General features: G+C 34.1%; 1 protein-coding gene across 30 annotated transcripts in view; it reads right to left on the bottom strand.

The window, feature by feature from the left end:
* The window catches only part of SYNJ1 (synaptojanin 1), an 87,812-nt gene that overhangs the window by 36,462 nt on the left and 36,696 nt on the right, over nucleotides 1-14,654 (bottom strand). For 16 of the 30 annotated variants that reach the window (XM_082723347.1, XM_082723337.1, XM_082723321.1 and 13 more), the window contains 6 exons: nucleotides 13,840-13,936; nucleotides 12,553-12,722; nucleotides 11,374-11,455; nucleotides 8,814-8,966; nucleotides 5,958-6,123; nucleotides 530-721 (listed from right to left, as the gene is read on the bottom strand). In XM_082723347.1, coding sequence (XP_082579473.1) covers nucleotides 530-721; nucleotides 5,958-6,123; nucleotides 8,814-8,966; nucleotides 11,374-11,455; nucleotides 12,553-12,722; nucleotides 13,840-13,936 — 860 coding nt within the window. Of the gene's footprint in view, nucleotides 1-529; nucleotides 722-3,442; nucleotides 3,467-5,957; nucleotides 6,124-8,813; nucleotides 8,967-11,373; nucleotides 11,456-12,552; nucleotides 12,723-13,839; nucleotides 13,937-14,654 lie in introns of all 30 variants that reach the window. The other 14 variants (XM_082723324.1, XM_082723345.1, XM_082723349.1 and 11 more) reach the window with 3 other exon arrangements.

Here is a 14,654-nt window from a genome sequence, read left to right as displayed (position 1 = left end):
ATACATATTACTTGCTGCCTGTGTACCATTTGAAAAAGGAATTTGAAGTGACTTTTAAAAAAAAAGAAGGCAGCCTCAAATTCACGATTCTAATAAAAAAATCTAAAAAAGCATCCTCAGCTCAGTGTTTGGTTTGGGCTATTAATGACAACCAAGTTTTTCCAAGGATAAAATCAGTACTGTTAAGTTATAAAGTGCCAACAAATGTCACAACCAGTTTTGTAAGATTTTTCATAATCTACCCCAAATACTTACCTTAGTAGCTAAACAGCTAACTAGATTTGAAAAAATGGAACATACTAGGCTTAAAAAATCACCAATTACAAATAAGCTTGCTTTGTGTCAGTTTAAAAGATTAAGAACCAGTTTTTCTTATATGCGTGGTTACCCTTAAAGGTTTGGCCTTCACACTTAAAAATCCAAGTTTCTTTTATAGAGTAACGCATATTATGATGCATTATATTTGCTTTATAGATTAATAAATCACAGTCAGGATTTAGTAAGTGAATCCATATTATAAAAAGCAGACCTTGAAACTCCTGGATGCCAGCTAACTTGGGTGCATCAAGAAGCCAGTCGGTGAGTGTCTGATTCTTAAAAGCTATGCTACGAAACTGCTTCCCACCATTCACGTTCCAGGTTCCGACACATACTCGAATCTTCTTGGGCTTTGAATACTTGTAGAAATTCTCACACATGCTCTTGAGTACTTTGGAAGATGCTAATTGAAAAGAACACATAACAGAATCTTAGCTGCATTAAACCACTTTCAGAAATTGATTTTTATATCTGAGAAAGGATGGACGGGAAGTACAATTATCATCATAAGCACAAACAAGCATAAGACACATGCACAGCCCAGCACGATGCCAGTAACCAACAAGATTTTTTTTTTAATTTGACATTTACTACAATTGTCACAGTAAAAATGCTATTACAGGATTACTGCAACAATGTAAAACATGCAGAAAAGTTCTGTTTCAATGAAGTAGTAGATTGTTTTACATTGTATGAAACTAGAGACTCTACATTTTTAGGAATATAGCCATTGATTTTCATATATCTTTCATTTAAAGGCTGGTAAAAATATAAATCTTATTTCTTATTTCCAAACAAAAACATCTAAGAACATTTACATTTAAGATTCTAGCTACTGACAGGTGGCTTGATGAAAAATAGCTCCCAGACAAAAACACAAATTATGTATACTAATGAGAATTCAGAGATTGAAGTCACTACAAAATTCTTCCCATCTCACTGGGAGTAGTAGCCAAAGTCCTTAACAATGGACTACAAGGCCCTAAACAACCGGCATTGCCATCCTGCCCTCACTGGCTACCTCTTCCCTATTGGCTCCCTGCTCAGCCACTGACTCCCTGCTGTTTCAATAAGAGGCCAGCGTGCTCCTACCACAAGGCCTCTGCACTTGACCGTTTCCACTGCCTGCAACATTCTTCCCCTTGACTCCTTCGGGTCTCTAAGTTCCAGTGAGGCTTTTCCTGACCATCTTATTAGAATTTGCATTCTGTCCCTAACCTTCCATATCCCTTCCTTGTTTTATTTCTCTCTATAGCATTAATCACATTTACAAACTGAGTTTTATTTATTTACACTGTAACTGTCTGTCTCCCCTCTCAAGAGTGGAAGTTCCACTATCGCAGAAAGGCTGGTCTGTTTCGTTTACTGTAGTATCTCCAGTCAGTAGAAGAGTGCCATAGAAAGTGCTCAGTAAATCATTGTTAAATAAATGTTCAATACATTTGGATTCTCAATCTCTTTCCTGCATATTTTTTGACTACCATCTTTCTTCCTTCTAAATCACACTTCAGTTTGATCAAATTAAATTCTCAGCATTTAAAGTAGCTAGAACCTTAACAGACCTCAATCTAAAAACAGAGAATGAACACTTAATTGGCAATTGGTAAGAGGAAAAGGAAATCACAATGATTCTCAGCTTTTACCACATGATTTTATTATTAGTATTAATTATTTTATGATACAGCAGACTCCTGAGAGAATGAATGACAGTGAGAAAGGCAAATAACATCTTAGCGTTATAATGAAAACAGTTTGACCAGTGACTCTCCCCAGGGAGCTGCTGTAGATATAAGCCCACCCCCACTGTTCCCAGGGACAGATGTGCAGATTTCTAGCCCTCTTGCTATTTGATCTGATTACTTGTAGGAGGTGTTGGGTGGTAATGGAAGCAGATGATTTGTTCTGGTCTGTTGGTGTGGTTCACTGAAATCTGGCCCTACCTAGACAATCATTCTCTATGCCTTTGGTCTTTGGTCTCTATGGTCTTTATCATTGCCACTGTTGTTATTATTATGAAGACTGCGTCTGTGATCCATTCTATATCAAAACACAAGTTCTGTAATGATTCAGCAGCTTAAGATACTCAGCAAGACAAATAATGAATTGTGTGAAAACATGTTGCCATGTTGTGTGAACTAATAAAGTCAAATCAGTTTATACATGGAATAAAACATTTTAAAAATTTTCTAGTTTATTCTTAACTGGTTGGCACCTTAATGTGCAGAAAGAAATGAGTCTGTGTTCAAACAGATGTCCATTCCTAAATGCCATATCATTTCAGAAAATGGATTTCATTACATAACTCAAAAATATATTCAAATGTTCTCTTCTTCCATTCTTCTCACAAAAATAACCAATAATTTCTCAAAACATTCTGAACAGTAACTAAGCAAAACAAATTTTCAGTGGTACCAAATCTTAAGTGAAGGGAAGAAATGATGTCTTTTTCTGCTAAATTTCTGGCAAGGGTTTAGCCTTTTTTATTCCTTCTGCCACAGATTCTTATTTAAGGGCAAGTTCATAAACCTTGTCCAGAAAAGGCAGGCATGAGATTGATAGGAACAGGAAACGGTCCTAATCACTTAATTCCTCTAACTTTGTTAGCAATCTTCATGCTTTTTAAAAGAATTCAGATCACATTTTAGTGAAGGTCTTCTGGTTACAGAAAATATTTCCTCCATGGTATGAGAAAATAAGCCTATGCTTTTTTCAATTATTATATATGAGAAACTCTACAAAGTAGTCATCAATCTCACAGACAGTACTCTGAAATTAACCCAAAATAGTCTCGTCTGGAGTTTTCCCATTAGCTTATTAAGAGTATAAGAAAGAACACAATGTTTGTTCAATGAAATTTAAAAATGAAATTAAAACTAGATGAGCTACATTTAATTTAAGCATTTGCTACAGGAAGACATATTTCCTTTTAAATGAGGTACTTGGTTTTCTTGACCTTGAAATTTTTCTTCTCAGATTAAAACAAGATATCAATCTATCCTGTTAGAATCTGAGGGCAAAATAAGAGGAAATTCCCATTTATACAGCTTTATTTATTTACAATATCAACTTCAGAGAAATAAATAAAAATTTGCTTTTATTTACAGATTGGTTTTCTATACTGTACCTGACTGTAATGTCTGTTCAGAAACTATGGATGCATCAAGAAGAAAACAAAGAATCATTAGTAAAACAACAAGTTACAATTAAAATCTAGAGTGTTACGACAATACATTCTAAGATGGCCTCACTTTTTTCTTTTAATTCGATTTGATGACTTTATTTTTTCTGATGGCTACAGGACACCAAAGATTAAAAGATTAAAAAAAAAATGACAATATCTGAGGCAAACCCTTAGCATCTAAGAAAAATCTTGCAGTGACTCAGTGATGTCCAGAGTTTCATAATCAGGAGGTCCTCAGCCTGCTTTTCAGACTGCTCCCGTGTGTGTGGCTTTGTGTGTGTGCATCTCACACGGGGAAATTGTGGGTCTGAAAGCCTGAGGAGCTAGAGGATATTAAACACATGAAAGATACTATCCTAATATATACCTTTTAGTATTCTTTCTCAGACTCAGCTGATAAGTACAACCAGTTTAATTATAACAAAACATATACATTCCAAAAAAATCAGCATGCGGTGCAAAACTGTACAAATTCCCATAGCCACAGAGCTTTGGGGGAAAATGAGCTTAGGGCACAACACTCAAAATCTTCAACAGTGAGTGACATGCCAAAAAAGATGGAAACCTATTAAAACCAGTAGTATAGTTTTATATCATTAAATAGCTTGAAAGGTATGAATACTCCTTTAAATATGGCATTTCATGTTGACAAAGACCTAAAGTTTGCTTGTCAAAGTGGGCGACAGGAAGGTGGCAGCTTGTGAGTAAGGTGACCCTTGAACACACGGGTCTGAACTGCACTGGTCCACTCAACATGTGAATGTTTTTCATTAAATATAGTACCGTAAATATATGTTCTCTTCCTTGTGATTTTCTTAATATTTTCTTTTTCCCAGTTTACTTTATTATAAGAATACAGTATGTAATACATATAACATACAAAAAAATGTGTTAATTGACTACTATCAGTAAGGCTTACAGTCCACAGTAGGTAATTCGTAGTGAGTTTTTGAGGACTCAGACGTCATACATGCAATTCTAGGGGGCGGACTGGCAACTCCAGGTTTCCACACCTGGGGAACTGAGGTAGAAAGAGGTTTGAAGTATATGCCTAAGTGTATGTTTTGTGTCTTTCTTTCTACCTTTCTACGTTCTGCTGCGTGAAACCATACGTAAACTAATGGAGAACAGATATTATGCCCAAAATGTTCCCTCATAGAGCATCCATGTTGGAACAAATTCCCATTCTCAGAACACGCATTATCGCAGAACTGACTGTACATCTTTTTAGGCTTATTCGACACACAAGAAAATGTGCAGGGAAATAAAAAAAAGTGATGATCAAGTTTGGGAATTTTTAGCTACCTCACTTCTTTCCTTCAACTGTTTACTTTCAGCTGTTGCTTAGTAATGCCTCCATATCAAAGTAGGCACGGGGGAAAGAAGTGGTAAGATGCAAATCAGCCAAGTCTCCACCACTGGGAGCCAGGAAGAAAGCCTGGAGTTAAAAGCAGTATCTAAGATCAGACTTTGTTTTCTAGAACTTTAGTAGGGTCTCAGTTCCCCAGCCTAGTTAACAGATATCTGAGGGGCTAACGGTAATCAACTACCCCCAGCGCCACAGAGAATTCTGAAAGAATCCATGATCACCTATTAGACCATGATGACCTATTAGACTTATTAGACCTATTAGACCAAGTAATTATCCAAGAGTGCATTATTTGATGAGGAACAATTCCTCTTACATATACAGGGAAAACTGAAAGGTTTGGTGTGAGGATAACAGAAAAAGTAAAAATGTTCAGAGTATTTAAAAGTTAAGATTAAAAAAAAATACCATGGAATTAAGGAAGTTAATTCATTAAGTTTTATAATGAATATTGGGTTTTCCCATGATACTAAATACTTATTCAATGACATGAGCTCGAATTCTTTTGATTTTAATAAGACTCAGTAAAAGATAAAAAGCTACCCTGAAAACCATATATTTATGTCAAATATTAAAGTGTCCTATAATAAGCAATATTCTAAATTATTATGATTTAATGTTTGTTCAAACAATAGTAAGACCAAGTTATAGAAATCTGGGTTTGGTAATTAGTAAAATAACCAATAAAGGTACTTTTTTCCTCAATTAATCATTTGTTTCCTTATATAATTAGGTTATTGAACATTCTATTAAAGGTAGTATCTGAATATTTTATGAAATCCTGCCTTATACAAAGTTAGCGATACTTAAACCATTTACCCCCTCAATCATATCTATAAAAGAAAACATGCATGAGCCTCATTTCAGAGCTCAGTAATACCACTGATGATAAAAAACATCCTACAAGAGCTCAGCTTCTTTAGAGAATGCAATTTTTAAAAACTACTTGGATAGAAATTTTCCCCAAAACTATTGTAGTCAACTCAATCTAAAAAATATTCATGAAAATAAATTAACATTTATTTCTTGGACTTCTGGAAGGGATATAAATAACATAAAGTAATTAAAATATAAAGTAAGTATGCATACCACGCAAACTTCCTGTAGTTAAAAGTGCTCGAGCTTTGTCAGCTAAATCACTATTAAGAGTATTTCCCAGCAGTAAAACATCTATGGCCTCTTGCTTGGAGCTGTCAAAGAAGTTATTCTGAATCGTTCTAGTAACAGAACGAGCACCATCTTTTAACTTTCCAGCCTGTTGGGAAAAAACAGCATGGATTTTTGTTCCAAAGAGTGTTAATTGAACTCAGTAGGCACTTCGAAACTTTAAATCAGTTCTATATGACTTTACTGCAATTGAAAGGGCCTAATCATTCCATTTTGAATATCAAATCATCATAATAAAATGGCTCAACATTTCATTGTTTCTCTTCCTTTTGGATAATAGCTCTCTGCAAAAAGGAAAAATCTCAATACCACAACCTCACCCACTAATGCTATCAAGAGCTGTAAATGCTTAAAACTATTTACTATAAAGGAAATTAAGTGAAGTGTACCTATTTAAAACAAGAAAATTAAGTCTTACCCTATAACTTTTAGAACTGGGAATGGGATGGGGGTGAGGAATCCAGGATATCGAGCACTGATATGCTCTGAGACTTCAAAGTATGTTAATGGTAAAAAAATAAAATTGGAATTGCTCCTAAATAACTTTAATATTAGTCAAAACTAAGACTGAACATAAGAATGAAGGACTGGTCTAAAAAGAAATTTATAATTCCAGTTCATAAATATTAAATGCAAACTACAGTTTGTCATTTTGTTGGTCTTAGATCATTTTATTGCCTATGCAAATATAAATAATAAAAATGATAAACTGAGGCCAATTCCTCTAGTGCAAGAGCTGATTTTAACTTCTTTTTTGAGTACAGTTGAGACACACTGTTACATTAGTTTCAGGTGTTCAGCACAGTGATTAGGTAACTCTCTATGTTACACTAGGCACACTACCAGCGTAGCTACCATCTGTCACCATGAAACGTTATGACAATACTGTGGACTATATTCCCTATGCTGTGCCTTTCATTCCTGTGATGCTTTCATTCCATAACTGGAAGCCTGTATTTCCTGATTATAACTTTTAATGAACACATATTTTACTTAAGCATGTTAGTTACCATAAAGATTTCTTTTGATCTTACGGATTTTGATGTCTTAAAACAAACAAGTAAACAAAAACAAACCCAAACTCTTGCCTTTTAGAAAACCGCTTCAGTTTGTAATATGTAATTTTCATTCCTTACAGAAATATCAGTAATTTGAGAATTAAAACATTATTTCCTTCCACATGGTAACACATACAAATGACATTATTTGAAAAGACACTCACCATTCACATTATCAGGCAATTAATCAAAAGGAACCCAGAGAAAGGAAAAGAAAGAGCAGTTCAGATGTTAGAGTTTAGTTTAATTCAGACTCGTATATTTAATATGTGAAATTTCATTTCTATTATGTTAGAGACAAAAGACCACTGAAAATATATGTAACCTGTATATATATATTGTCACAGTTACTGCAGAAACCAAAAGGCAGAAGAACAGAATATTTTAAGCAACGGTTGTAGAGAATTAAGTTTTAGCAGTAAGAATGATATTATCTATTTTAAAAGAGTAATAAAGGAGGTTTAACAATTTAAGGTTTTCAAAAATAGGGCCCATTTAAGAAGTAAATACTTGTAAATGTCAACAAAATCAATTCTGTGAACTGAACAAAAGCAGCTTTGCAGGTAAGGCCAATACCTCTGAAGAGAGAGAGGCACGGCATTTTATGAGACATAGAAGAGGAAGAAGACTTAGAAATTAAAAGAAGACTTAGAGATGATGAATGTACTTATTTCTTACTTATTTCTGTACTTGAGGTAATTTGAAGAACTGTAGAAATTTAAAATGTTATTAAAATCCAATTGAGAACAGGAGGCTTTAAAAGGCAGTGTTTAAGCATATAGAATAAGTCCCTTAATAAGTGCCAAATACTAGAGGAGAAAGTGGCCTGTAGATAAGGCCAGCAACATAAAGCAATGATGAGGCACAGAATTATAAGTAAGCCCATCTCTCACACTTCTTTTGTACATTTTGATAGCCTCCTTTTCAAGGTAAGATAAATAAAAGAACAGAAACTTAATAATCAAGCCCTAAAGGTGTTGGGCTCATAGGAAGTATTGCATAAATTGTCCAGTGATTTGTTCGTCCATCCACCATTTGTCACAATTCTATTAAAAAGTAGGCACTACAAGGGCTGGGAACACAAAGCCAAATGTGACAGGACCCTTCAGTAGGATGACTATGGTTTAAAAAAATCATCTTTATAATCAAAATAAACAACACAATAAGTAAAACAGGTAGGTAAGGGAAAATCATGAAAAAAAAGTGTGAGCAATACATACATAGGCCTACTGGATTATATCCCTAAACAACTAAATATGTCATATTAATACCCCCCAAACCTAGGGAAATAACTCTCTTCCATCCAACCACTAGTATCTCCTACAAAAGGAAGTGTTGAAGAGGACATAACGGCATAATAAAACAGAATTCTGAAACAGATACCTAAAAAAACCCAACATTCATTCATTCCTTTAGTCATTCATTCATTCATTCATTCCTTTATTCATTCATTTATAAATGAGAGCAAGTGGAGGGGAGGGGTGTAGTGGGAGAGAATCCCAAGCAGGCTCCCCATTGAGAGTGGAGCCTGCGAGGTGCGGGGGTGGTCCTCAATCTTAGGACCCAATGGATTATGACCTGAGCTGAAACCAAGAGTTGGTCACTTAATCAACTGAGCCACCCAGATGCCCCCAACTATTAATTTTAAAAAAGATGATTTAAAAGCTTATTAAAAGGAAAATGAGGATCTTTTGTAACATTATGATAAATCTAGATCTACCTTAGCCTTTCCTTCAAGAGCTCCGGTCCCTGCGTATATCTTACTGATTGAATCACCATTCACGGACCACATCGACCTAAAAACTTCTTGAAAGCGAGTCACCAACTGAGGCTTTTCAGCTAAGCCAAGAGCTTCCAGCTGTTTTGTTAGCATCTAAAATGGCAAAAGAGAAACTTTTATAAGTATGTTGATTGATACATTGTAATGTGACTTTTTAAGAACTACAAGAATAAAAAAATTCAGTTTATAGGACTATGTGGCACTGGATTCTGAAACCTTACCGGTTTACTAGGCTGTATTCTATCCCACCATTTCAATTTTTAAAGTAAATACCACAAGAGTGAAGCTTACAAGTACCTTAATATTCCCATGTAGCAATATCCTTTCTGGTTAAATGGTAAAATTAACCTTATTAAAATGTCTCTATAAATCAAACTGGTTTAAAACTTAAAGAACTAACTATTCAACAGCATGCATTGGAGCACATAAAAATATCTGCATAGGTTATCTAAATAGAGATACAAATAACTAATTTTCTCTAATTTTTGGATTGGGTGTTATACATTTGGGTGATTAAAATCACGAGATTATGAAAAAGTAGAGTTGTTCTTGAACTATCACAAAAATAAATAAATTAGTCTTATTTCTGAATAAAGTCATGACAGTTTAATGTATAAAACCTATATTGGTAATGCCTTTAAGGGGAGCTGACGGGAATACATCGTGCAAGAATGCAAGGTCTTTAGGCCACCACAATTCCTTCATCACAGGTAACAATAAACGTGTTTAGAAGTCATTCGCCTTTGGAACTTTGGCCTTTAAATCTGTCAGTCAAAGCAATGCATAATCTTTACTCAGTCCATTTGTCTTATTTGGAATCCAATCGTGTTTTATGCCTTGCGTTTTTACTTAACTCCTTCCTGTTTATGTTTCTTTTTATCTGTATCATGATTATCCATACTTACAAAAAGATCAAAAACTAAAATAATATTTTAAAAAACACTAAACCAGGTTCATTTGTTACCTATGGACTTATACCAGAGCTGTTCTTCGTTAGCATGAAGAATAAAACAAAATTGGGTTCCAGCACCATCTCTATCATTTATAGCTCCCTCTTTTCAAGAAATTTGGGAAAACTAGTCTTAGCTTCTAGTTTGGCTTGGCCTACTCTAGCAGTAAATTTTGTAACCAGTCAACCAATTGCTATATACGAGGGAGTACTCTCTCACCTAGTTACCAACAGTGGATACCGGCTAAGTCAGATTCTGAGAACTAATATTTGCTACACTTTTAATGAAGACTTTCAAGTATTTCAGTAAGTTTACTCTCAGAATCTAAGTAAACATATTCAGTCACTTGAAAACACAACTCAAAACAAACCCAAACCATGTGATAAATGCCATTCAAATGACCAGACCCCTGATTTTACTTTTCTCGTCTCTGTCATATTTTCTACATAAATTATAATAAGACTCAATGACAGAGTGTTTAATAAAAAGGCACAACAGTAAAAATTATTTAGCTACGGTGAAGAATACATTTCTGTAGCAGAGAAATCTACACATTGTGCTTTCATTTTTGAGACAGAAAGAACCTCAGTTGCAAAGTAACTAATTAACCAATGTCCTGGCCAAATTTAAGATCATTAACTGGAAAAAATTAAGAACACATTATTTCCTATTCTTGTTTTTATAGTATCTGAGAGCTCAGCTAAGTTCCTATGTAACTAAATGAAGACCCATCACAGCCTTATGACCCCTACAGTTGCATAACAGGAAAGACTTAGAAAGCTCAGCATTGCCAGTATGTCTATATTAGACTGAATTTACAGATATGTAGTAAAGAAAAAAAAAACTTTTAAACAAAGACTTTGTTACAGAAGCTCAATCTAATTCACTCTCATTCTCACAACTGCATTTTCATCGATCCTGTTTTTTGTAGCTACTGATTTGAAAACACCATATAAATTGCACTGGGTTACAGACTGTCAAAAATATAACCCGAAAGACGTGAAAAAGGATCCTTCCCAATTCTGAAGAAACTACACAAAGAACAAAGGCCAATATGTATACATACATTATGTATGTGTGTGTGTATATATATATATATTTTTTTTTTTTCTTCCAGAAGACAAAAGAAGTAATTGTTGGAATAGTATAAATAGCAGTTTTTAAAGGGAAAATTAAGGAACAACACAGGGAAACATCAGCTATCTAAAGAGAGTATTTAAAACAGGTAAAGGGAACATTTAAATGAAAAGGAATTTTGAGGGAGGAAAAACCCATAAGAGAAGAACTACCTTTAATGAAACATAATTTCATTTTATGAAAAGTAATGAGAAACATAAATATTACAAAAACATTAAAAGGAGGTCGGATTACAAGGTGGTGGGTATTATAGAGGGCACGGATTGCATGGAGCACTGGGTGTGGTGCAAAAATAATGAATACTGTTATGCTGAAAATAAAAAATAAATTTAAAAAAATTTAAAAAAAGAAAGAGGCATTTGATACAAGTCACATACATACATTTCAACTTTTTTTTTTTTTTTTTTTTTTACCTCTAAGCCAAGGAATGCCTGCACACTATTTGTTCTATCAAGACAATCCAAGCAGTTTGTTCGAACTGTACCACTCTGGCATCTGCAACAAATTCAGTAAAGTTTAACAGCTAGTTTGAAACACAAATAATAAAGCTAAAACAAAATGAGAACAATTAAGGTGATTAAAATATAATATCCACTTTTTTTTTAAGCATCCACTTTTTACTCCCAACTTTTTATTACTACACACACACACACACACACACACACACACCACAAATGAAAGAATTTACAGCAAACATCCATATACCCACCATCTAAATTCTACAACTGTTAACATTCTGTCGTATACTCCTTATCACATATCTACTTATCTACACCCACTTATTTTTAATTAGGCCAGTAGTCAGAAGCTAAATATGCATTCAAATTTATGACCTCATAGCTCTTCACACATAAAAGATAATCAAATATTTATGGAAGAAATTTTAGGTTTTTAACCTAACATGTTATCTCTACTGACCTATGTGAAATTCTATGGCATTGAAACTAAATATTGCAAAAATTGATAAAGCTAAAAGTTTGAGCTTTGTTCACTGAAGTCTACCTCATCCCATACTCTGACCTTAATTTCTTCAGTACATACTTTCCTCCTCTACCACATAATCAAAAACTGAAGATTTAAATTATACTAAAGCAGATAATAAACTATGTCTTTTACTTCTATTTGCAGTTAATAGTCCTTACTGAAGTCAAGATATATTAAAATATTAGTTTTAAGGGAGAAGTGAGATAGTTTCACTGATAATAGCATGAGGTCTGCAGGCAGATAAATCCTAGCTCTAATACTTTTTAGCTATCTGATTTGGGGCAAATTATAGTCTATGCCTCAATCTCCTCAAAGGTTAATGGGGATAATAACTGAACTGATCCCTTCAACTGCTGGTACAGGTACATGTAAAGACTACATACACTGCCTGGCTCAAAATATGTGCCCAATAATATAAGCTCTTGTTACTACTACTTGTTCAATTCTAAAGAGAGAAAAACAAGCCTAAAATCAAGTAGCATAAAGATACTTTATTTTATGATAAACTTTGGTATAAAAAAAGGAAATTTAAGAGCTCATTGTTAAGAATAATTTTTATAATATAGCAAAGTCCCAACTCAAAAAGAAGAGAAACAGAGAAGTCAAACCTTTGAACTTCACTTCCATTGAAATAAAAAAATCCATAATCTACAAACTTTTGGACTTGAGGTTTAAGAACACTATGCAATTTTTCTGCCTTTCCTCCTTTAACCATTTGATGATAATCAAAATTCACCATCTGGATATCAGCAGCATGTTCAGAAGCTTTCAAATGACTCTGAAAGTAAAAAGGCAAATACTCATCTAAATGTTAACTAAATACGACCTTATCAAGTAATGTTAAAATGGGACCTTACATTTTAAATTTAAACCTCGGCACGGTCCCTTGAAATCTCACTGATCTCACACAAAGCTTGCATCGATGCTGGCAGTAAAATGGAAAATTACTTTCTGATATCCAGTAACATCTTTTTTGTAAAACCTCACATATGGTCCCCAAGAGATTAGGTGACATAATTAACATCAGAGAAGTTAAATAATATTCTCATCTGATTTAGAAAATTAAACTACCAGCACTTCATTTTTTATAAATTTAGTATCTGTATCTGTTATAGAATCTCAAAATAAAGTAACTGATTTAAGACAAAACCCATCAAAAACTGAAAAATTCATTTTTGATACTTTCATTCAAATGTTTTAAAGGTCATTTTCTAAAGTATAATCTGTCTAATAGCATTTATTTCACAAGCTTAAAAACAAAATAGTCAAATAATTAAGTCACTTCCAGACTTCATGAGACTAAACTTCAGAAAATGTTCTCTTAACTATTCTGTTTGATTTGAGCTTACAATCTTATGGAACACCATCATTTATATTAATTATTGATTCAATGAGTGTTTATGAGGAATATTTTTTCTTCAGAAGTTGAACATATCTTTGGGTTCTTTTTTACTTAAAATTCTCAAACTTTCATCAATACAAGAAGGTCTAGCTTTGCGTGTATACAAATGAGTTATTCACCATTTCATAGGTTTAAAACAATGACTGTGGTTTCTAGGAAATAGGCAAGACGATGAACAGATGAAGGAGGAAACTGCCTGGTATCTTTTTACCAGTGACAGATGAACATTTTTTAGAGAGGAGGATATTCTTCTGCTTCTCCACGGCCTAAATAAGTACATTTCAGAAAACAGCATCAATTGCTTTGAAAGCTTTCCATAATCCCAATTTCAGCAACATTATGTAAAACTGGTACTTAGTAGCCCGAAGAGTTAATGGTTCCAACAAGTACCCAGCCTTTTTCTAGGAAGTAATTTCATTATTGTATCATATTATTTTTTAATATCTTCTACACGTCCATGGGCCAGCACAGAAGAAAAAATGTTCATGCCTACCTGGAAAGCCTTACTTAGCATATGTTCACCTTCCTTAGATCCAAGCAAATTTACTATTATTTGTTTACCATATAAATTCTTAAGTGTTCTAAAATGCCTATTAAAGAAAAAAAGAGGAAATAAACATATGTCAAGTGATAAGTGATAAACTAATTTTTTCTTCAACAAACAGAAATCCATTAAATAGAACCTATAAGACGGTTTCCTAAATTTCTAGAATTGGCAAAACTGGATACAAATTCATTGACCAATTCATTCCTCTCAAAACTCTGAATTTATCAAAAATTCAGTTAATGCCTCTGACCCATCAATGCTGAGACTCCCACCTGTGCTGGAGCTGCTGGACCCACCCATCCCCTCTTCGCTCTGTGAGGCTGGTGCCACCTAAGCACGGAGAACACAAGCCATCCGGCTTGGGGTGGCAGCTATGGCAGAGGGCTGCACCTCATATGTGAGGACGGCACATATTCCGTGGGTATCCAGGACCTCCTTAACGGTTCTAATCTTATGAAAAATAGGCCACCTACCCATCTCCCCTCCAGGAACCCTCGCTTGTTTCCTAGAGTTAAGAGTCTCTTATGGTTTGCCTCCTTCTCTGTTTTCATCTTATTTTATTTTCCTTCCCTTTTCCGATGTTCATTGGTTTTGTTTCTTAGATTCCACATAAGAGTGAAATCATATGGTATTTCTCTTTCTCAGACTGGCTTATTTTGCTTAGCATTACACACTCTAGTTCTATCAACATCATTGTAAACGGCAAGGTTTCATTGTTCTTGATACCTGAGTAATAGCCCATTGTATATGCACCACCTTTT

This window comes from Mustela nivalis (assembly GCF_964662115.1).
Source record: "Mustela nivalis genome assembly, chromosome: 1".
Classification (NCBI taxonomy): Eukaryota; Metazoa; Chordata; class Mammalia; order Carnivora; family Mustelidae; genus Mustela; species Mustela nivalis.
The sequence above is the reverse complement of the archived record's forward strand: the minus strand, read 5'-3'. Positions and strand labels throughout refer to the sequence as shown.